A 23,732-nucleotide genomic window follows, 5' to 3' on the forward strand; every position below is an offset into this window, starting at 1 on the left:
TACTAGCGTATTTTACTCTTCAAAGATTTAATTTCCTTTTGTGAAGTGTTTTCTACTTGTAGAGGAGAAATAAATTAACAGAACCATAAAATATTTGCTACCTCTTTTTCAACTTCTTTTCACTTCAGTATTTTAATCATTCACCAAATGATTGTTCTCTGCAAAATTATGTCATTAGAGAAGACAGGCCATCTACAAAAATACATTCCAGAGGTCTTACACTGGCGTAATGAAAATTCTAATAGTAGACATCTGTTAACTTTGTTTAAATTTTGCAGTCAGTAATACATTATTGATTTTTCCCAGAGCTTAACTCTTGATGTATTAGCAAAATCTAAGATTATATCTCTATTGCACTTCTAACAGAAAAATGGTTTTCGGTCTACCTGAGATGTTTGTTATTCACTAATATGGTAGTTATTGTTAACTAAGTAAGTTCAAGAACAGAATATGTTTATTTTTGCATGTATTTTCCTGATCACAAAATCATAGAATGGTTGGGGTTGGAAAGGAGCTTAAAGACCATCTAGTTCCAAGCCACCTGCCGTGGGCAGGGACACCCTCTACTAGACCAGGTTGCTCAAAGCCCCATCCAACCTGGGCTTGAACACTTCCAAGGATGGGGCAACCACAGCTTTTCTGGGCAACCTGTTCCAGTTCAGCTTAAAACCATTCCCCCTTGTTCAAGCACTACATGCCCTTGCAAAAAGTCCCTCTCCAGATTTCTTGTAGGCCCTCTTAAGGTATTGAATATTCTTGATATTCTAGAACAGTCTTTTAGATGGAAAATTAGTATGACCTTATGAAAATAAAGTTAGAGAATCAAAAAACATTTTGCAAAATACTTTATTTCACATAGATGTATATATTCAGAGAAGACAAGTACAAACCCCCACAACTGCATATGGAAGTCAGTGGAGTTCTGACCTACTTCGGCTTATGCAATTTTAACCATTATATTTCTGTATCAAACTATGTCATGTAACTAATTTTTTTATTTGGGTTTGGTCTGCATATGAAATATTACTTGAGAGGATTTTTATCATATAGGTGAATCTAACCCAATCTTGTTTTAGCAGTGCACTGGATTAGCTTATGTCTCTTAGGGTAGGATTTAAAGTAAGAGTCATCTGCTTCTGTGAACTTCTTGTTTTGTTAGTAATGGATAAAAGCAGCACGACTAATACTCCTGACTACAGAACTGTATTTCAATAAACTTGTAAACCAGGAGCTAATTAGGTGGCATGGTCTTTAGGAATGGAATAGAAGCAGAAATGTAAATGAAATTCTGGTAAAATTAGACAGATGATGCAGTCCTGACCTCTTCCATTCATGGTACTTTTCCTCTACAGAAACTTGCCAGGTTACATCAAAGTGTTTTGTGACCTTGTAAAAGCCTGAAATTTGTATTATTTTTGTTCTAGCTCATAGTAGGTGCATTCAATCTTCCGGTAATAACTGAAGAAAAAAGAACTGCAAAGAGGACAACAGAGTGATACATTGCTATTTTGCTACTAATTAAAATGACTGGGTATTTTGTATCCATTGTGGGTTAACCCCAGTAGACAGCTATTTATCCATTTCCGGGCAAGTAGGGTGTCATTGTGCATTACAGTTACTTGGAAAGACAAATGCCCTAACCCCAAACATCCCGCCCTCTCCACCCTTCTCCCAGCTTTATTGCTGAGCATGACATAATATGGCATGGAATATCCCTTTGGTCAGTTGTGGTCAGCTATCCTGTCTGTGTCCCCTTCCAACTTCTTGTGCACCCCCAGCCTGCTTGCTGGTAGGGCAGCATATGAGATACAGAGATGGCCTTGATGCTGTGCAAGCACTGTTCAGCAATAGCTCAAACACTGGTGTGTTATCAACCCTGTTCTGGTCATAAGTCCAAAACACAGCACCATACAAACTGCTCTGAAGAAAACCAGCTCTATTCCAGCCAAAACCCATACAGTTTCTGAAAGGAAGGGACAACATGAACATGCAAACAATTAATGGAATATAGGTAGCTGCATTAGTCTCACCAGAAGAGATCAGAACTTCGTGTGTAAGTTAACAAGTAGTTGTGATTTACATATATGTGCTTTCGCACAATAAAGCAAGTAATAGACTGGCCGCCAGCATGGTGCATTTTCATGTACCAGCAGTGGTTATGATGGATGAATATGAAATACTGACATTATTGAGGACTAGGCCTATGTATGGTTCTCTTTCACACGTTTCTTCTGCAATTCTCCTGTAGCACATAACAAAACTGCACGCAGTGCTCCTTTTTGTATCTATGTATGTCAGTGTCCTCTAAACTTGTATAAATAAAACAAGCAAATGCTATTTCTTTCTATAAGATATGACACTAAAGTGAAATTTCACCTCTTGGCTTTGCAATGTAGATATTACCATTATGTTGAGCTGAAGATCAGTGCATTTTGTTCTTGTTTGCCTATCAAGCTGAAGAGCAATTTCATGCCAAGCCTGGGTCCTCTACAGAGGGCTGAACCCAGCATAGACATACATAATTAACTCTCATTTTAGTATAGTTCCTCAGGTTGCCATCATGAAAACTGTATTGGGTTTATTCTTCAATACACTGGTTACGATAGGTGAGCAAATTTGCCATGCTTACGGCATCAGGACTGCTGTTTGTAACTTTATTTGAGAAGGTGAAAAATGTTCTACTGGTAATGCTGAACTTGATGATGAAGAAAATGAGGAGAAACAGAAGAGGCATATCACTGTGACAATTGATAGATACTATTTAATCCTTCTAATTTATTTCCCAGTCTTTTAAAAGGCTATGTGAAGACATTGTCAACATTTCTTCAAATTAATTCAGATAGTTGTTTTGTTGTGTCTCCTCCTGAGTAATCTCCTGTTTTTTCTTTGCCAGATTCCTCCACTCATCATTCCCTCAACTTGCTTTATGTAATCCCCGTTCTATTATCACCTCCAAGATCCCATTTCAATTTGAGTTTGTACAGGGAATTTTGCTTTCAGTAATGCAAACTAAGGCTGTTTCCAGTGTGTTTCCTTCTTGCCACTCTCCCTCTCCGAAGTTTGTATGTTTTTGAAGTTAGCCTTCTAAAGGGACATGAAACACCACAGGCAATCATAATTTTATGTTAATGAACCTATTTGTCAGTGAATTAAAATTCAGAAGTGAAGTCTTCTGTTCAGTAAATATGAAGAATTACCAAAAACGGCAACGGGCCTTGTTATTTTTATACTAAGTTCCATTTATTTGGCATTGCACCTTCAGGATTATGCAGATTTTTCTGCATTAATAAAATCTAAACACCAAGAATGAATGAAAAGCATGTTCTGATCAGTTAACCATGGAAAGCTAAAATCCTGTAATTTAGCACTTGTCTACAAATCAAAAGTCATTGACTAAATTTTCAGGTTATGGTCCCATAGTCTCGAGTAGCTGGAAATGAAATAATTGCTGCCGTAAGTATTTAAATGCACTCCTGTGATCTAATTGCTTTTGCTTTAAATAATTATGCCCATTCCTCATTTAGCATGTTTAATGCATCCACTTAGACTTACATGATTCATTTTGTCCTCACTTTAGGGTAAACTAAAATATTGTTGCAGTCTGAAACAGGAAGTTAGGACTAAGCATGTGTAATTTATTTCAAACTCAAGTAAATGCTATTTAGGTTAATGCCCAGCCGGTTTGAAATAGGTCTCTGAAGGCACCGACTAGGATTGGTCTAAGCTACAAGAGCTGCCTCCTGTTGCCATTGAATGTTCCCTATATTTGTGTAAATATTTTGCAGTATATAGCAAACAGAGAGTGTGTGCACTGGGTTGTATATTCCACCTAGACTGTGCTTTTTTACACACTGATACTTATCCAGTTGCTTTATTTTCTTCACAGAAAATGTATATGCCATGGCTGAAGACTTTCTCTTATCTCGTCTCCCTATTAAGGAGAAGGGCTGGGGGAAAGGGATGATGCTTGATGCCTGCTACTGGCTAGCAAAATGTTGTGTGTAAATGCATGCATTTTGTCTTTTTGTGTGGACAGATGGTAGGTTAAGGCAAACCTAAAGATATTTCCTCTCATGATGATTTTGCAAAGCAGCATAGCAGATTGTCAATTTGTACACTGTTCTAATGGGACAAATTTTTTGACTGCTGGTTTGTTGCATGGCACTAAAACTATGCGAGTTGTAGCTCAGTGCTGTATCCTGGTGAATCAATGTTTGCAAGTATCTGCACTCATACAGATTGGATTCCTGAGTGACTCTGCCTGTGAAGGATAATAATTTCTGGCATCTTAATCTCCCTTCTCTTCATGCAGATGTCTAAAAATAAAGGCCATAGTTGTATTTAATTTTGTGAAACACAGAATGCAACTTTGAACTTGCCTGAGCTCCGTGACTCCATCCAGCCACCTCCTTCCCCCTAGCTCCCAAGAAAGATAACTTTCCCTGCTTGGTTCCATTCCAGTCCCTCTAACACTGCGCTCTAGCACTATGTGCTGAAGTGTCTTCTATTTTGTCCTTTACAGACTCCTTTTGCCAAAATATAAACAGGTTGCTATTTGCTCTAAGAAACAGCTTGATATGCACTTCTGCAGTGAGTCTGGGAAACATTAAAAAGACAGCAGCTGAGGTACTCTTTGAAACTGAGAAGCCCTTACACCCACCTTGACAGGATTGACTCAGCATATTAATTTGAAATTTCAACCTTGCTGCTGACCCTTATATTGTGTCAGCTTTTGGGTTTGGAATTTAGCCTTGGATAATACTTATTTCTGAAGTTATATTTATAATCAAAGCAGAGGAATAAAGTTATTTTAAAAGAAAACTTATATTAAATTCCTGGGAAGGAAAGGATTATACTACTAAGCACTCCACAAGCCTCTGTTTTTTGATTGTGAGTGAGAAAGCAATACGAACAGCAGCTGACTTGCTGATCTCTGTCTTCTCTTGAAAGTCAGAGCTCAGGCATTCATTTAGAGGAATGAATACCTTTTTCACTGGAGCCTGTACACGTCTTCTGACAGTCATTGTTAATATTGATACTCTGTGGGGCAGAAAATATTACTAGAGAATGAATCAAGGCTGATACTGCTTTGAAAGGAGTTAGTTTAATCGTTTAGAAGTTTAACCGTTGCTTGTAAAAGGAGGAAGACTAGACCGAAAGAGATTTGTAACTCCAATGTGTTTAATGGTTGTGTATCTGTATGATACAGATTTATTCACACTATTTTGAGTATATTTAAAACAGACAGTCTCTCTTATTTTCTAGGACATTGTCTTGTTTTTAGTCTCTCAGCAATTAGTTGCTATTTATAGAGCAGTTCAAGAGAAGTGTCAGATGTCAAATGTCAGATGTCAAAAAGATGCATGTTTTCTCACATACAAGTGTTTTCTTGCTTTAACTTTATGCAAATACTTTATTATTAATGCTTTTTGGAAGACCACAGGAGCTATATAGACTTTATTTTTTTTTTCTGTATGATTCATACCAGCCATTTGGTTTTTGTTTTCATTTGTAAGTACTTCAAACTCTGCCATAGAAAGGAGAAATGGGTTATATGTATTTAAATGTACACATGAAGATTAAAAGAACTGCAATCCTCATTTTTTTTAGTCATCTACATCACTATAATGAATCTCTAACATGAAAGATCTGTTTTACAAAGTGCTATTACCAGCACTTGTTTCATTTTTCATTTTGGAAAACATTTAACTTCCAACTTAAGTTCTAACTACGTATTTTTGAAATCCCTTATATTACAAACACTCCTTCTGTGTCTCAAGAGGTTTGGAAATTTACTGCTTTTGATTCAGTAAAATTCTTATGGACAGTTATGCTACTGAAATTTTGGTAAAATAACGTAGGATTAAACAAAAAAAAAGTAGTGATGAGTAGAGTTACTATCATCCTAGTCATAAAGTTGTGTCTTTAAATCCTTGTTCCTGTTAACTGTATTCTACATGCCAGTATTCTTGTATATTCTATTCTGTATAAATTCACTATCAATCAAAAGTCCTTTGTAGCTGCAGAAGAAATGTAACTATTCCCTTTTAATAAGATGCTAATAAGTGGTAAATGCATAAAGCAAATTATTTAAGGCATGTAGATACGTAGAACACATATTCTAGATACTGTGTTAGTATAGAAAAGAAAAACACTATGAATACTGAAATGCTTATATTTCAAGTGTGAGTCCTTTTATAAAGCAACAGCAACACCCCCCTTCTCAACCTTCGAATGACCTCATCACAGTGCCTTAAAGATGAGATAATGATGAAAGTATCCTTTGTTTATACTATCCTATAGAACAAATTGGTTTTAGTAGTGGCTCTTGTATTTGTGCTATGCAAAATTTCTCAGAAAAATAATTTCAGCCTTTATATTGTACCTTCTATCTTAGACTGTAAAGGGGGGAGGGCTTTCTTAGGTTTTCTTTTCCTGTTAAACACATGTAGTGTAAAGAGACATAGCAAAATCTTTAATCATTAACAGGCCAAAGAACTGTTAAAGAATAAAAAAAGTCAGTCAACACAATTTAATAAAAGCTATACTACCCAATGAAATCATACAATACTGTGCATTTATACTGTTGTATTAGCTATAAAAATCTAAACCAGTTTATAATATCATACAGTAATGTAGGTACTTACCATTTTAAAAGCAGCATCGAGTGGAATCAGTGGAAAGTCCCCAAGGTGTAATCAATAATTGATTAAAATCATGAGCCTTTATGGTATTATTTTGGAGTGCACAATCTGAAATTAAAGGAAATTTACTGACAGTTGTATATTTTGTTGAAAGAAGGATTGCTCAGACATACATATATTAACAACAAAATCAATGTCTGTTGCCTTCTACAGAGTACAAGGAAAGTGATTTATTTCGAAAATGTCTTTCAGCTGGGTAACTAGGTAACTTACACTGTGCTGTAGATAGAGTTTGGATTCCATTTTGTGAAGCAGGATTCCAGTGCAATGAGTGAAGGAAACAGATGTAGTAAGAGGACAGATGGGTATCAAAAAATCACAGCTACCATTTTCAGTACCTGTACATTAACTGCCATAAATCAATTTATTTGCATTTACTGAAACAGAAAATTAAAGATTATTCAGCCAAAGCATTACAGGACCCAAACCCACTCTACATTAAAAGCATATCTGTAGTGATTACTAAGAGCTCTAGATGGGCTACATCTGGGAGTAAAATTTTCTGCAGGCAAGAAGCTTGCCCCCAGTTCAGTCATTTCATTCTGTTAGGGAGACTTCAACATCTCTGTTATTCTGGGGGGGAACATTAGCTGGTTATTCTGCCATATTTGATAGCTGTAAAACTTTCCTTGTAAACCAGAGGTGGGCTACTGAAGTGAAATACTGAGTGCTAGGGGGCTGCTCCACCAGAAGGGCTTCAAGCAGCCTAGGAAGGAGCTGAACCTGGAAAGCCTAAACTAAAGGCTGAGTGCAGAAAGCCACTTTCTCTCCTGCAGCAGCCTTGAATTGCAAGACACGAATAGTGGATTAGAAAATCAAAACAAATTTACTATTTATATACCAGCAGTCCTTATCTGCTGCATGGCACAGCTGTTCTGTCATATACTTGACCTTGACTTAATTTGGTCATCCCTGTGGTTAAACAGGAAGTCCAGCTGTGAGCCAAATAATTTCTTAACACCCCTTGCCCCACCAGTAACTGCCCACTTGTTGCTGATACTGTTGAATTTTTATATGAACACCTGTCCATTAGAAATTGGATGATGCCCATCCAGGCAATTTACATCTATTTTAGGATGTCTTGCAATTAGTAGACTTTCAAAATTGTAGAATACAAATAGAAATCACCCTTGTATTCAGAATTTTTGAGAAATGAAGAAACATAAGTCAGCCTATGTAATTGCTCTTATTCTTGTTGAATTTATGAGAAACTTTTCTTGCATAGAGGCCCTGCATGGTGCAGCAAAGGCAAAAGTATGAAAAAGACTGTAACTCAAATATCTTAGAACTGGCCATTAGATTTTTATCCCAGTTCCTTTTAAATTTTCCTATGAATACTTTGAATTAAAAAAAATAAAAATTTTCTTAATTTTTTCAAAATAATTTTCTAGTTAAACAATACTGATTTTAGGGGTTAGGCTCAGTAATTTTGTAATAAAACATAAATCAAATATGGTGTTTTGTCTTCATATGAAAACAGATTGGTTAGACTAAAAATTAATATTTTTTTTAGATGCAGAAACATCAATGAAATTGCCCCTTTTCTTTTTTTTTTTTTTTTTTTTTCTTTTTTCCCCACTGGGACTTCTTACAAAATTCCCTATCTCCATAGTCATTAAGCTTCTTCCTCTCCCCCACGAATTGCTCCTTTTCCAGTTTGAGTTTGGAATAAAATAGATATGAAATGTTTCCTTTAAGCAGGTCAGAGATAAACTATATAACTATCTTAAACCACCTATCTGAAAAAGTTTAAAATCTTAATCAAGGCCAAAACAGTGAGGAACTCCTCCTGATTTTTCTACGTCAAAGATAGAAAGGAATTATAACTTCATCATTTTGAAAGCATAGAATTGCTGTGGAATTTGAAACTCAGACTGGAATTTTCTATTTGCTACTACAGTTCTTTTGAAAACAAACAAGCTTGCAACACATATAGTAGCCACTCTTAAATCCCTGTTAAAAGTAATGGCCACTAATAAGTCTGCCCTAATAGATAAAATTTCATTCCATTGAAACCTGTCAGCATGTAGTGTCAGGAACATCTTGATAGTAGTACAGAAGAGCAGTATAATTATTTTGAGCTATATAAGTTAGATTTTAAGAGAAGATGGTCCAAGGAAAGGCAAAAGGCCATGCTGCTGTCAATACTTATCAGCAGTAAGTCTAACTGATGTGCAGCTTCGTTTATATATTTGATTTGTATTCAGCCCAGGCTGAGATTGCCCTTTCTCAGACTGCTTGATCACTTTTAATTCCCTAAAGGAATGCTTTTAGAAAAGAGAGCAATCTTGTACAAGGCTCTTGCTGATCACCAAATTTGGGGCTTCTTGCCCTGATGTGGACAGAGAAAGTACGTGCACGCACTGCAGAGAAGAGGGTTCTTTGTTTAAAGGAATCTCCTGGCAGTCTTCAGCTATTACGTACTAAAGGCTGTTACCCAAGTGCTAAGGCTAATATAAGTTGAAGCAAAGGGGAAAATCTCTCTGAAGTGGTGAGAACTCAAGTGCTTGGTCTTGTTCCTACCCACTACAAAAGATGGTGTGCTAGTTTAAATGCTTCCTGAAGCTATCATCACTGTGGTTTTGGTTCCCCTGTTCTACGTGGAGAGAGAGTCCATACATATTATCTGATTAAATTAATATGACTGTGAAATAGCTGTGGGGAATACATGTCAAACGAAAGGTCACAATCTTCTGTACAAGTACAAATAAGAATAAATGCCTAGTATATTCACTGCTTTTGGAGTATCTGTCAAGAGCTGATTATCCAGCAGGATTCTTATATAGGAAATTACTCTTACCAAGGCATTGTTTCTTTCTGTATTTTTGTCAGTCAGCCAATTGTTTGCAAAAGAGTTGAGCATCATCATCTAAGCTGCAAGTTGAGACAAGTCTATTCTGTTCTCCAGGTATATGCATATAATACATATGAATTAGCCTAATGGATTAGTTCAGTTGCTAAGATCAACCATACAGCAGATTCCATTCTGTATATGAAATACGAATCTTAAGTTTAAGCTGTAGCTATAATTATTTCAGATAATGAAAAACCTTTCAAATGAGTTATTTCAGTTTGGTTTCATTTCAACAATGTAAATTACTACAAATGAGAGAGTGGATTATGAAGACAATAGTATAACCTGTGTAACTGGTAAAAGAACATGCTAGGAAGAGCTTGGGAGGCCTGGAGTTCAGAATCTCCACTTCAACTTTGTGTGCCTCAATCCACACTGGCTATGGGAAGAGCGCTGTGGGAGTTTCAGCCATCCTCCAGAACTATGCTAACCAGTAGCCAGAAAGTCTTAATACTTTTACTGGTAGTAATTACAGAGCACTAGGTATTGTAGTACCAGCATGCACACCACCCCCCCCCCCCCCATTATTTCCACCACAGATGAATTGAATATAGTCTGTAAATAACATTATTTTCACCTCATGTGTGTCCTTGCACAAAAATGCTGCTACTGAACATCTCTGCTTAATTTTGGAGCTCGAATTAGTGATTAGTGAGAACTCTGGGCTCTGCCTTGCTGTTTCGCTGTTAAGTAGTAGATTAAAGAAGCTCACTGTAACTGGTGGTTGTTAGCACCATTTCTGCTTGTATCTCTGGGGATTCTTACCTACTATTCTTAGTTCCTTATTCTACAATCTTAAAAATAAAAAAAAAAGGGGCCCTGGGCAAGCACTGACACTGATTGTTCTTATAGAAGTTGCAACCTCTTCTTTATGAAGGGGAAGACAGAAGTATAAAGGCTCGAGGCAGGTTTTAACGTTTTTAAACCATGACTAAAGCAGGTTTAAATCAGTTGGTAAAGGCTTTAGTGAATGTAGGGACAAGCTAAGGGGAGGTGGTTAGGACCATACAATGAGAAATAAACAGAGAAAACCAGCAAAGAATATGAATAAGAAAAGACTGAATGAAGGTATGAAGGAGCTTAAAGATTGGAGATATATTCATGATATATTCCCCTACTGGGCAATAGGAGAGGGATGTATAACTAAATAACTCATTAGAACAATGAAGATCATGTTTAAGACACATTGATTTTCCTCAGCCCTCTTTTTTTCCACTAGACATCCAGCTCACTAAAGCATTTATCACTGCAAGGGATGATGTCTGGTGTATGACTTATTTCATGCCAGCTATCTTTCACAGGCATTTGTGCTACCTTATTCCCTTGACTTCATCTGAAATGAAAGGTGTAGGACATATGTCATTGTATGCCCTGGCATGGGAAAATAGGCATTCCAGTGCTTGACTTTTGCTATGCATTTAATCAAGCCAGAGTAGTTCAGTAAGTTTCAATACTAATATTTTTAAGCGAACAGAAAACAGTTATGACCATTATCATACTTGATGTACTTTAAGCTAAAGACTGAACTGTTGATGAAAAAATAGAAACCCCTGGCTATGCTGAAAACTTTCATATTTTACAATGAAATATTTTCTTATTCTTATTTTCTATAGCTATTTTTGTAAACCTAGAATTGAATCTCAAGTGCTGATTTGTTCCGATGGTATTTTCATTTATAAATGTTAGATATTTCAGGAGAAATTTTATTCCTAGAAGATCTTGAATTGCAGCCTTATTATGCAAATTTTATCCTTACTAAGCTGAGTGGAATTTACACAATTCTAAACATTAAACCTTCTGTGAAATGCCTCTACTAAAACACAGCCTCAGAGTTAGAGAAAAACCAAACCTGAAGTTAATCTAAACTAATCTAATAAAGATTAATGTGTGTGTCTGTCTGTATATGACAATGCAAGGATGATAAATTTGACTATAAATATGCATTTCTTTTGTAATGATTGCTATATATTGGAAGGTATCTGTATGCTGCCTGAAATTAAGTGGTTGCTGCTTTAGTAGCAGCAGCAGACTTTTGACTTCTTTGTTAAATAGCTGTTCATTGCAAAGTTCATGCCACCGTTACCAGACTGAAGCTCTACAGTATTTAGATTAAGTAATGACCAAGGTCTAGTCCTGCAGCCCACAATTATTTGAGTTATTTCTTTCTTAGTGCTGAATTCAGCAGAACTTTTCATCACAGGCCAGAGGCTCAGAACTGGCTCCTTGTGTTTGTTGAGGACAATAATTCCATGCCAGCTTGACTTCTAATTATGTTTCCTGACATCTTGCTAGGTTTTTATCTGCTTTATACTGCAGTGACAAAGGCCGAGTATATTTTAAACAGACGCTTATCATAATATTTTACAATCTCATTAAAACTTTTGGCCAGCCTGGTCTACGATTTCATCTTTTTTTTAATGCATTTCAATTTTCTTTATATAGCCTACACATACTGTATTTAGAGGAGACTTTACTTCATAAAGCGTCTGCTTTGGTTACAGTCATTTTACACTTATTTCATCATTATTGCATGAGACTTGTATTGAGTATATAATTTAGCCTGCTGCTTGCTCTGCGTTCAACCAAAACATGAATTCTCTGCCATAGCACTTTCATTAAAAGAAAAAAAAAGAAATCTCTTAAACATAAGACAGACAGATAAAAATAACTTCCTGTCCTTTAGGAAAATGCATTTTATTCTTTCTCTCCTTAGAAATATTCTAGAGTTGTCTGTTTTCCAGCAAGTTCTTACTCTCTCATGCATCTAATCTAATCCATCATTTTGCTGCTTTGTGAAACTGAATCAAAGATTTTCAAAATTCCAAAGCATTTAGAGTTGTAAATAACACTCATCCTCCTATCAAGTACTGAGTAATAAACCATTAGTGTTTCACAGCACTAGAAATAAAAATAAGCTCTGCTGTGTGTTACAAAAATGAAAGTTCTTCAGTCTTCATTTTAAAAAAATTAGAAAAGTGATTAAAAACAGTTTGGGGACTTTTTGAAGAGCTAGTGTTTGCTGCCTATCTTTATACATCTCAAATGTATGAAAAGAAATCACTGATACTGCTTGTGCAGTACCAGAAATGGAATTTAGAAGACGTTTACACAACTAATAATTCTTCATTTCATAATAAAGGTGGGAATGCAGTATTGTTATCTGTACTGAACTGAGAAGGTTTGTTAATTTTAAAGTATTTCTACAGTGACTTATCCCATATGAGTGGGAATTTATATGTATAATACAATACATGCATCATCCATTCTCCTCATACAAGCATTGTGCTCATTTTAGAGAAAACAAAGAAAACAAGTAATGATGCTGTAATTAATTTTAAAGAAAACTAATCAGATTCATTCTGTTACTTCAACTTTCATGCAAGTTACTTCCCTTCTACAAAGATCATACATGGTGGCACCTCAAATGGCACTTGCTGGTTGGTAATCCATAACTATTACAATGTACTCTCATTTTTGGGTCAGAATGTGAGAAACTGGTGCTAGCTGAGCATTATTGTAGATCTCAATCAGTGCCTTTGATTGCTCTTGACTCTTTTGAAATCCTTCCCTCATTCACTTTCCTCCTAGAATTCAAGTATTAATGGAATAAATAAAAGTCTTGCATTACTCAGAACAACTAAGAGTGTATGAAAATACGAAAGATGTATTCTGAGACAATATTTCCGGACTCTGATACTTACAGAAATTCTTCACTGTGAGCCTGGTGAGGCACTGGCACAGGTTGCCCAGAGAAGTTGTGGATGCCCCATCCCTGGAAGTGTTCAAGGCCAGGTTGAATGGGGCTTTGAGCAACCCTGTCTAGTGGAAAGTGCCACTGCCAGTGGCAGGTGGGTTGGAACTAGTTGATTTTTAAGGTCCCTTCCAACCCAAACCATTCTGTGATTCTATGATTTTTGGGAGCAGAAAATAACAGGTTTCTTGTGGACTTCACAAGCAGTTCTATTGGTGTGGTGTTTTTCCTGTAGTTTGTAGAAAAGGTTGTTTTTTGAAAGGACTCCCATTCAGGAAATAATTTCTGCTTAGGATATCGGACCTCTTCTTTGGATATGCCTATGTGTGGTGTGGCTTTTGCTATAATGTGTTTTGTAGTCTTACACCTCTTTTTATTATGGAAGGCTTATCTGCTTATCACTAATTCCTCTGCGAGCACTCTACATTGTACAATGACACCATAGGCCTAATTAGGAAGATACTTGGTATTCAGAATAATTCATTGCATACTTATTGCAATGACCAGAGGATAAAGTGGTTCCTATTTCTTGATAATTTAGTTCATTTTAATAGTCTCTTCATACCAATTCTGATTTCACATCTCTACTCCTTCAGCTATCTGCATCAATTTAATTTTTGTATGACAAAGCACTATACACATCTGTGCAGGTCTATAAATAAAAAGCAATAAGCTGACATCTTTCACCTGTATCAAACAATTTCATACGCTTTTTTTTGGTATACTTGCTATTAAACTTCTGTCTCTTTGAATCTATCGCCTGTCTGTATTTCCCTATATCCCTCTTCCCCTTTTCTGGCAATTGACAGAGTTTTCAGCTGCAGATGGAGCGTAATACACTATTACTCTCTTCACTATGTATACCTCTATGCTGGTGGGTTGACACATGCACTGCAGACATTTTTTCTGCTATAGCATATAAAATAATCTGTCTACAGCCATGTACATTTGCTTTCACACACATAAAGTTCTGCCTATTTCAAGAAAAATATCTACATCTAAGGAGAAAGCAGTGGATCTCACTAAAATCTGTCTCTGAAATGAAGGCAAAGGTAAAAATCAGAAAGCAACAATGAGCTGAGATCACTGGCAACTCAAAGCTCACAATGATCTATAAGGTCACTTATTACATACTTTCTATAGCAGTATTTAATATATTTTACGCATTCGTGTTATACTTGTGCATGGAAATTGTCCTATCTTTACAAAATCCAACTGGATATATGTGGTGTCTTTTTTTCAAGACTCAATACAGCAGTCACCTGGCTGTAATTTGTCTACCAGGACTGAAGACTGGCCTCAGCCTGACCAAGAACTGCTTACCCAACTGGCATGGGTTATTCCTCTAGGACACTCAGCAGGTTGCTTTTGAGTTTCCTCATACTTCAGCTCATCCTGCTCTTGTGGTTTGCTCCTTAGCCCTGCACTTTAGCTCCTGATTCCTGCTCTTGCTTTTAGATCTCTCACTTGGAGTATAATGCCCCTTTGGGTTTTGCTTGCCTAGCTTCCTTACTTGCAATACTCCTATTTCTCTAGCTCTTGCATTTCATGATTTCTCCAGTTCTGAATTTAGGATGATCATAACTAGATATTCCATCTAATAAACAAAATAGGAAGTTGAGCAGAGACTTTGATGACAAAATTGTACTGAAATCAGTACAAGGGTAGACTTAAAACTTTGGTTACTGTTGTAAAATGGTCTGTCAATCTCTGATGCTCCCTGTTAATGTTATTTATTCATGCAGTTCTTTATAATTTTAGGTATTTGAGGGCTTTAGAAAAGTAATCTTTTAAAAAAGTAAAAAACTTTTACTTTTAAAAAGTAAAAGCCCTGTAACACCTAAAAGTGCAGTTTTAATTTGCAGGCAAAAGAGATTAAGACTTCCTTGTAAAAAGTTTTGATTGAAGGACCTGAAAACCTAAGACAAATACCTCATAAAATATTGTGAGATTTTAAACAGAATTGAAATTATTGTGACAATACAGTCTGTTACACCAAACAAGCTACAGGATTTATAGATCAAGTAAAGGGTTATGGAGAAGTCACGGAAAGGAATAGATACCTTGGGTGTCTGCAGAATTAGTTGATGCATTTCAGTTTGAATTTCATTCACATTTAGCAAGACATATAAGTAAAGCTGGGTCTTTGGGTTGTTTTAAAATGTAAATGTGTCAACATTAAAAACAGATGGTGTCGTGAGAGGATGGAGAAAAATCTAACAAACACATTCCCAACAGTGAGGTAAATCAGCATGCCCTTAAGCGGTAGCAATCAGATCTTTAGGGGTGCTAGATCACTTCTTGCATATTCATCCTTTTTATGTCCTTTTCCAGAATGTTAGGCAAAATCCTGTGGAATTTCGTTTTACAGCATAACCACTGCTGTATGCTATAGTTACAATCTATTCAAAGAACCAGTGAAATGACGCGGGACTTTTAAGTGAACTGCAGTGCTTGCCGAGTTTTTGGTTGTAAAATAACAAAATAGTCGATCGATAACTAAATTAAACCACAAAATTCTGGGTCAGAAACCCTGAATTGGGAAACATCCTAAGTAAAGAACAGCCCAGTCTAATCTTGTATTCATTTGTAATGCACAGGAATGTTAATCCTGTCAGCAAAGGGAGTCATTTAGATAGCTGAAAATAAAAGGCCTTTGTGTGCATAGGCTAAGTCAAGATTTTCAGGTTACTGAACTGTGCTGTGATTTTAGCACCATTGTTGCATAGGAAGAAGTTAGCTTTTGGCTGTTTAAGTCCATGAGCTGAATTAGCTGTCCACTTTTGTTTAATCTTCCCACTTTCTGTCCCTATAAATCCTTTTCACATTGTTCCATATATGCAGCAGTAACTTTAGTCCCATTCAGGAGTTCAATTATTATTTCACTTAACAAAGTCTATCTTACAGGTATTTAGGAAACTTAGCTTAAAGCACAATTTTAAATGAGAAGAAATTTAGCAAAATTTACTTTATTTGTAAATTATTGTTTTAAAATAATGCATATTACATATGCATTATTCATATTTTTTTCTTTTCCCTACTGGTCCCTATGTGGACAAAATGAACAGTGGAGGAACTGGGGAGAGATCTTTGAAATTTGGAAAAATATAAGAATGTTAAGTTGGAGGTAAGAATAACTCAACTGCAGTATTACTTTTTAATTGCAAATATCACTGTCCCTGTCTTTCATATCTTTGATATTAGGGTCTTATGGGCACCACCACACAAGCTTGTAATCTGTAGGACTAAATGTAGAATCAGAATCTAAACAAAAACAAAACACCACTGGAGAAAGAAAAGAAAATCTTAGTTTAGGGCCTTCTTTTGCTTTAATACTTTGATTATAATGATTTGGTGACTACTTTTTTGTGTGTGTGATCTAGCGTTTGTTGTAGGCTTGTTTTGTGTAACAGCATGCTGTATTGCTGATTGTTATTCATATTAGGTTTTTCACTTCCTATTTTTTGGAAGCTGTTTGAATGCCAAATAGTAGCAATCATCTGTCAGATAATAGATAGGAATTTAGGATTGTAATTAAATGTAGCTACAGTACATGTACTTAAATACTAATTAAATGGCACAGGCTCTGAGATTATAATCTGAGTGATTATAACTAGACTCAATTCATGAACAGATCCTGTCCAAACAAGATTTTTTGCAAAAAAGTAGCTAAGAAACTCACTCCTTCCAAAGAGAATTTCTGTCTTACAAGTTCTTTTAACATAAAACAAAGCTTTTTGAAAGATTTGATCTCCCAGCATCAGAATGCTATTCCAAATTGTTCTTGTGTTAGTTTGCCAAATGTTTCGTTTCATGAGGACTTTGCTAATAAGCGTATGTTAGATGTGACACAAGAAACAAGACTATATTTAAGCTTCCCAGAACTTCTCATTGTAAGAGTTTGAAATCAGTTGCTAGGAGCTTAACCAAACTTTTAAAGTATTTGGGCTGAAATGTGGGTTTGCATTATGATACAGCCCTTAATTGTGTGAGAGCACAGTACTCTTCTCCAACTGATTCCCAGCCTGCCTCATTCAGGTCACAAGATGGATACTACTCATTTAACAAGCAGTTTTCCAATAGATCATTTAAAAATGTGCTTCATTCAGTTTGCGGCAATATTCAAATCTTTCTCTGAATACAATACTACTGATTTCCTCATAAGAGTGATGGGCTCCATTGAAACTACAGTATCTCAGAGTTTACAAATGTTAGTGTCTCCATTTTATAATGTTCTTGTGAAATGAGTGGTTATTATTGTTTCCATTTCACAACACGGTACTATGGCACAGTGATATATCCTCAAAGCACAGACCAGTTTGGGTGTCTAATGTGAAATGATCATGACTTTATTTCTGAAAGTACAGTTTTTAACATTTGTCCAGAGCTGGAGTTTTAAAACAAGCAAATCAATTCACATCACTTGGAGCTAGGAATTCTTAAAACTTCTACAAACCTAATCCTTGGTCTGTCAGACTGAGTGCTCAGAATCATAGAATGGTTTGGGTTGGAAAGGACCCCCCTGCCATGGGCAGGGATACCTCACACTAGACCATGTTGAATACACAGCAGCTGCTTGTAAAAGTTTTGACTGAAGCAATTTGCCTGAGATCATGCAAGAATCAGTGGCAGAACTAGGAAGAAAATTCAGTTCTCCACTCTACATTCTTTAGCATAAGACCTGGGCCTCCTTTCAATTTCTGTAACAAAAGAAAGTGGATTTGCAAACATCAAAGTCATTCTCTACACAGCTGGCTTTCATCCTCTGAACGTCATCTTTCCTGTGCACTGCAGTGACAAGATTTTCTTTTTAATTTTCCTTTTAAATTAAAAAAATGCTGATGCTTAATATTTCACAGATAGGCAGGAGTTAGCAAGACATGTTAAATTATGTTTCATTTTCCCACTTATGCCCATAAGAGAAGTTGTCTCATTTACACAATATTTAAATCTCTGTCATAATCTTTGCTCTTGAGTTTAGCTTAAAACCCCCACTGTCATTTTTACTCCTGTCATTTGCAAAATGCACATGCTTGGGATCTATGTGGTGCAGCCAATAGCCCTGTTTATTTTATAATTCTATCAGTATTTCAGGTCCACAGTGAGATACACCAGATTGACCTAATGACACATTTCAGAATTCTTCTCTGGTGACATCTTCTTTACTGAAAAAGTGATTTGATATTAGAAGCTAGGAATTCCTGAGTAAATTGACATTTTTGTGCCTTTCTTTTAAGGCCAGATTTTCAAATGGGCATCTTCTTTAATGTCATTATATTAGAAATTGTTTTCAGAGCTAACTACTGACAGAGATCGTTGGGAACATGGTGGAGATTGTGAATGCATCTGTTTTAAAATAAAATAAGGTGAGCAGCCACTTTTGAAAATTTGGAAATACAGAGCTAAGAGCTTCTCTTCCAAGGTGCTATGCCAGACAACCCCACTCTGGGGGCTAAAAGTCAGGACACGGTGGCTTTGGTGCTGAGGCTGGTTTAATCACCCCTAACCGTATGGCCCTGACCCCATGTGGTGAAAGATAGCTCTCTCAACTGTATTGGTTGAACTGTATATTATTATGGCATAGGCATACTAACTTGGGAAAACGGTCTTTTCCCAAGTTCTGGAGTTATCTTTATTCCAGATCAGTTTGTGTATGATATATAGCACAGTTTCACAAGCAGTTACGGTGCTAGCAAGGAAAGTCAGGAACATCTTATGCCAGCTTTTCACTGAAGTCCATTGATTGTAGAATTATGAGTTAAGCATTGCAGTATGACACCCAATTAACATCCTAAATCCTGTCTACCTGTGTGGTTAGTTATAAATGCTGTTAGTTCAGGTCAGGATTAACATTTTGTCTTATCCAAATCCACTTACATAGGACTGTGTTTACGGCAGCAAAACTGAGCTATATTGCTCAGCTTTCATGCATGAAGTGGGAGAGGATGGAGATCAGGCAATGAGTAAATTCACAGGCAATATGCTGTTGGTGGTTTTTGTGGGGGTTGTTTTGGTTTTTTTTTTTCCTTTCTTTTTCTTTTTTCCCCAGCAGAAAGGTGTATTAGATTAAGGACTTGTACATTTAGGGACATAAAAGACAGGTATACCCAAGGTATTACGTTAACCTAAATTAAGGTCCAGGAGAATGAGTGTCAAGTACAGAATGAAGAATTTTTTACACAGTTATTGGCACCATATGGATATATGGTCAGCTGTAATCCAAATGAAGTGAAATCTGATCCCGGAGATAAAAGTGAGCAAACTAGTTTTGTGTGTGTTTTGTTTTTTTAGAAATCTCCATAATGTACACCTAACTCATCTTTGAAAGTGTCCTGAAAGGAGTCAGGAATAAGCCTGCATCCTCCACTGACTTCATTATGAAACACAATAGCACAGGGAGGCATGACCATGGTCATGAACAGATTGTTCAGTACTTTGCAGGTAATGTCTCCTTAGAACCTGAAATTTTGTTATTTATAGGTGGGCACACTGGATGGAAGAAAAGACTTCAAAGTTACTTTTTTTTAGGGGGGAAAAAAAATAATTCTTTTGGGGAATCTGAGTGGCTAATTTTATGTCTTCGTTTGTACCTCATAAAGCCTTTGCCATCTTTCAGGTCTGATTAATTCACCTCTAGGTCACCAGGGGAAAGGAGAACATTAAATAAGTACAAAGGATGTTCTAAACATTAAATATCAGTAGGAAGCAATGACTGGAGAAACCTCATGTGTCAGGCAGAATGAACAGTTTTCCCTTATTCTTTAATTGGCACAATTATAAGTTATCGTTTATTACAGCTAAATGGAGACAGCGATATAGAAAATAAACCAGAAAACAATACCAAACTGCACGCTTAAGCAACTATTTTGCTGACATTGTTTTTCAGTCCATCATTCAAAATTTCTACTATTTTTCATTTTTATGCAACAACTTAGTTTTATAAAACTTTGCACTTTTATTTTGTATTAATCCTTAGTCAGCTTTTACATGAATATAAACATACTCTTAATATATATGTATATTTTAAACAATCAAAAGGAAACCTCATTGCACATTTCAATATACCCATGACTGAAGGTGAAAAAGAGAGAACCCTAATAACTCTCTTTCAGTAACAACCTTCATGAGGCTGCCTCAAGACTCTAATCAAATGAAGAGATTTTGTCCTGCTGAGCAGCTGTCAGTAAAAACCTTCTAAATTAATATTAAATGTCTTTCAGGAAATGTTGTCTGCATCCGAATAAGAAATTTTATTTTCTGTGTAATATTTTAATAAAAAATATTTGTCTAGAAGTAATCCTTCATCAGTAGTGTTTGGAATTGTTCAATAGATTGCTGAAAGGAAAAAGAAATCATTTATACAAACTAGTGTTGCAAGGTGACACGCAATTATAGACCTGCCGCACTGTCAGCTAGTTAAGATATTATTAAATTATGTTAAGTTCATGGAAGCTTGCTTTAATGCTGAGGAAAGAAGACTGCAAAATTGAAAACATGTAACTGGTTGCAAAATTATTCTGTATTTTGATAACCCAAGGAAAAATAACTGTCCCGTACGATTAAAATCCCAAATTGTCTTTGAGGTTCTTAGAATATAATTCTTCTTTCTTCCAGTGAAGCATGCACATGCATTCTGTGTGTATTCTTTGCAAGCAATTAGAAATAAGCTCAGTATAATTTTCTTTCTGTATCAATGTCATTTATCTATGTTTCTATGGCAGTGTTACTTCAGGCTTGCTAAAAGGTTTTTGAAGGATCATTGGCAGATATAGATTGTCCTGATGAACCTATCCTGGCAACACAGAGGAAAACACACCTCAATGAGGTTCAATTTGCTGGACCTTTAGAATTCATTTCAAAGATTATATTAGTGTCAGTTTTCACAGATAACTCCTGTATTTCTAAAGGGAACCATAAATGGGAACAAAGGGAAGAATCCCAGAGTAGGTATCTAGTTTTCAGTATGGTTTTATCTCCAGTGCCACGATGGGACCAGCAAACGCACCTGAAGAAATCTAAGCTAGCAGGCCATCAGGTACACATTTATTTGGGAAAGAGATGCAAATTCCTGACATCTTGTGACCAAACAACTGTATCTGTCCTAGAAGTATGGGGTTTTTTTGTAGGTGGTTTTTCTTTGGTTGGTTGTTTTTTTTTCCTTTTTAAAGGGTAACCACATTAGAGTTCAGAAAACTTCAAGAAAAATTTTCTTGTCCCTTTGCAGGCACTCACTAAACCTTTTTCTTGCTTAAATAATGAAACAATTATGTGCCTTTTGAAAGCATCTCAGAAGTTTGTGACAGGATTCATTAGCATTCACACCATCTTAAAAAAAAGGCAGTATGAACACTAAAACTGATGATGGCAGAATCTAGAGCTAGTTTGCTGTGGCCAGTGCTAGCTGTGGTACCTTGCTATGACTTGGTAGCTAACATTAAAGCTGAGTAAAAACACCTGTTAGAAAAGCAAGGTTCCTTGATGGAGCTGTAAAAATTTTGAATTTTCAGAAGATGCAGCAACTAATGGTTGGAATACTTCACAATGTAGCTGTCAGCATATAGTTTCTTAACTGTGGCTGGCTCTGTGACATGAAATGCATTACACTTCCCTATGGGAGTGCTGTATGTGATATTCATCCACACCAAGACACTGTGTAATAATGGGAAAATCTCAGCTCCCAACCTGGAAGGAGAAAGACCCACAATTGTCTACAGGCAATATACCTCTGAAGAGATAATAAGAAATGTAACCACTGAATAGATTTCCAGCTGGAAAAAAGCATTAACCTTTAGGAGACTTATGAGGAGTGATGATCCTGGAATAATTATCCGTATTATTGGGGGGAATAACTTGGAGAGATAATAGCTAGAGAGTATGTAGAATTTGTGAAAGGAATATAAAAAGCTCTCAAAAGAGTCTTTGACAAGGAAAAAATCCAACCCTTCTCTCCTGATATTTTTTCAGATTAAAATACATCCAAACTACTGTATTTTTCTACTATTCTGAATCAGTCTTGTGCTCCAAATACTTTTTCATTCTAAAGCACTCCTCCTATTGCACCATTCCCATTTTGTAAACACAAGCAGCACCAGCACAAAGATCAAAGCACACTGGTCAGAGAATGTAAGTTATAATTCCATAAATAATATGTGACATCTTTGAAAGAAAGATATGGCTGAGTTGTCTTAGTACCCGCTTGTGGAAATGGAGCAACATTTTTAAAAATTGCTTTGCATTTGTACCATTTTCTAGAGTTGTTTCCTGAAAAGTCAAATTCTAAATGATTTCATTAGGATCCAGTGGAACTATTAATTCCAACAATAACTGAATGTTGAATCAAAGTTTTGCTAGTATTAATAGTGCCTCTGAGTTCAGATGAAATTAATAACCTTTGACAGGTGAGTCTGTAAAATTCATCCCTCTGCAGAAAGGCCTTTGTGAGTTTGTGTGTCACTTAAATCTTTTTTCAGTTCTAATCCTTAATGATAACATTGAGCAGTAGTTTGATGTTGGTTGCTGGGTAGCTGTGTGAAGCTGGGCAAATATTTCACCTCTCTCACATTTGTAAAGGCGCTCTGCAACACTACTACCTTTCAACAATGTCAGGTCTCTCAGATTTAGTACACACTTCCCACAATAGTTGGTGTTTTCCTTAAAGTCCTAGCTGCTAAATCAGCCTCAAAAAATCGCTGGGCCTTAGTGGTTACTGAAAAGAATCTGAAAACATGAGGAAATGAATGCCAAGTCTGAAAAATCTTTAATCAAATAAAAACAAACAAACAAAACCAAAAACAAACAAACAAAAAAAACCAAAAACAAAACCAAAAAACCAACAAAAACAAAAAAAGAAAAAAACAAAACTAGAAGGCTTTAAGTTCTTGGCATGTAAGAAGAATCTCTACAAACACCTGGAGGTCAGTTATGTGAGATTTTTGGGGCTATAGAAGAGGTGTATGATCTGTGTATTTTCATTTTGTGTGTTTCCCTTTTACTCTTCACCTTCCCAGTAAAGCCTTACCAGTTTTAGAATCGCCCTGCAATGAAGTAGCATTTAGGTTATTGCCATATTGCTTTAAGCAATGCTTGGAACACTTGGAAAAACTGGGTAACAGAAAAGCGGAAATGAAAAGGCATCTAGTTTTGATGCTACAATCTTCCTGTTTTCACTATGAGGAGGAGAATAGGATCATCATGTTTGGTCATTTGAGTAACAGCTCAATAACTGAGATGGTGCTATCTTTTATTGGTAGACTTGGTCCTGAAGAAAAAATATTCTCCAGTATTTGTATAGATTTTAAAATTCAATTGTTTCACAGTGTTCGCTTTTTATGAACATTCTAGCAAATAAACTTTACAAAAGAAGTGTTCACAGAAGAATACAATTTAAGTTTATACTGGACGAAAGGGTGTTTCGAGAACACGT

General features: G+C 36.1%; 1 protein-coding gene across 10 annotated transcripts in view; it reads right to left on the reverse strand.

Moving 5' to 3' along the window:
- Positions 1-23,732, reverse strand: part of B3GALT1 (beta-1,3-galactosyltransferase 1) — a 202,481-nt gene that overhangs the window by 52,266 nt on the left and 126,483 nt on the right. For all 10 annotated transcript variants that reach the window (XM_030486618.1, XM_030486613.1, XM_030486617.1 and 7 more), the window contains one exon: positions 6,648-6,752. Coding sequence is in view for 2 of the 10 variants with exons in the window: in XM_030486621.1 (XP_030342481.1) it covers positions 6,726-6,752 (27 nt within the window). In the remaining 8 variants the exon portion in view is untranslated. The remainder of the gene's footprint in view (positions 1-6,647; positions 6,753-23,732) is intronic.

Source organism: Strigops habroptila, chromosome 5 (genome assembly GCF_004027225.2).
Source record: "Strigops habroptila isolate Jane chromosome 5, bStrHab1.2.pri, whole genome shotgun sequence".
In the NCBI taxonomy this organism is placed as follows: domain Eukaryota; kingdom Metazoa; phylum Chordata; class Aves; order Psittaciformes; family Psittacidae; genus Strigops; species Strigops habroptila.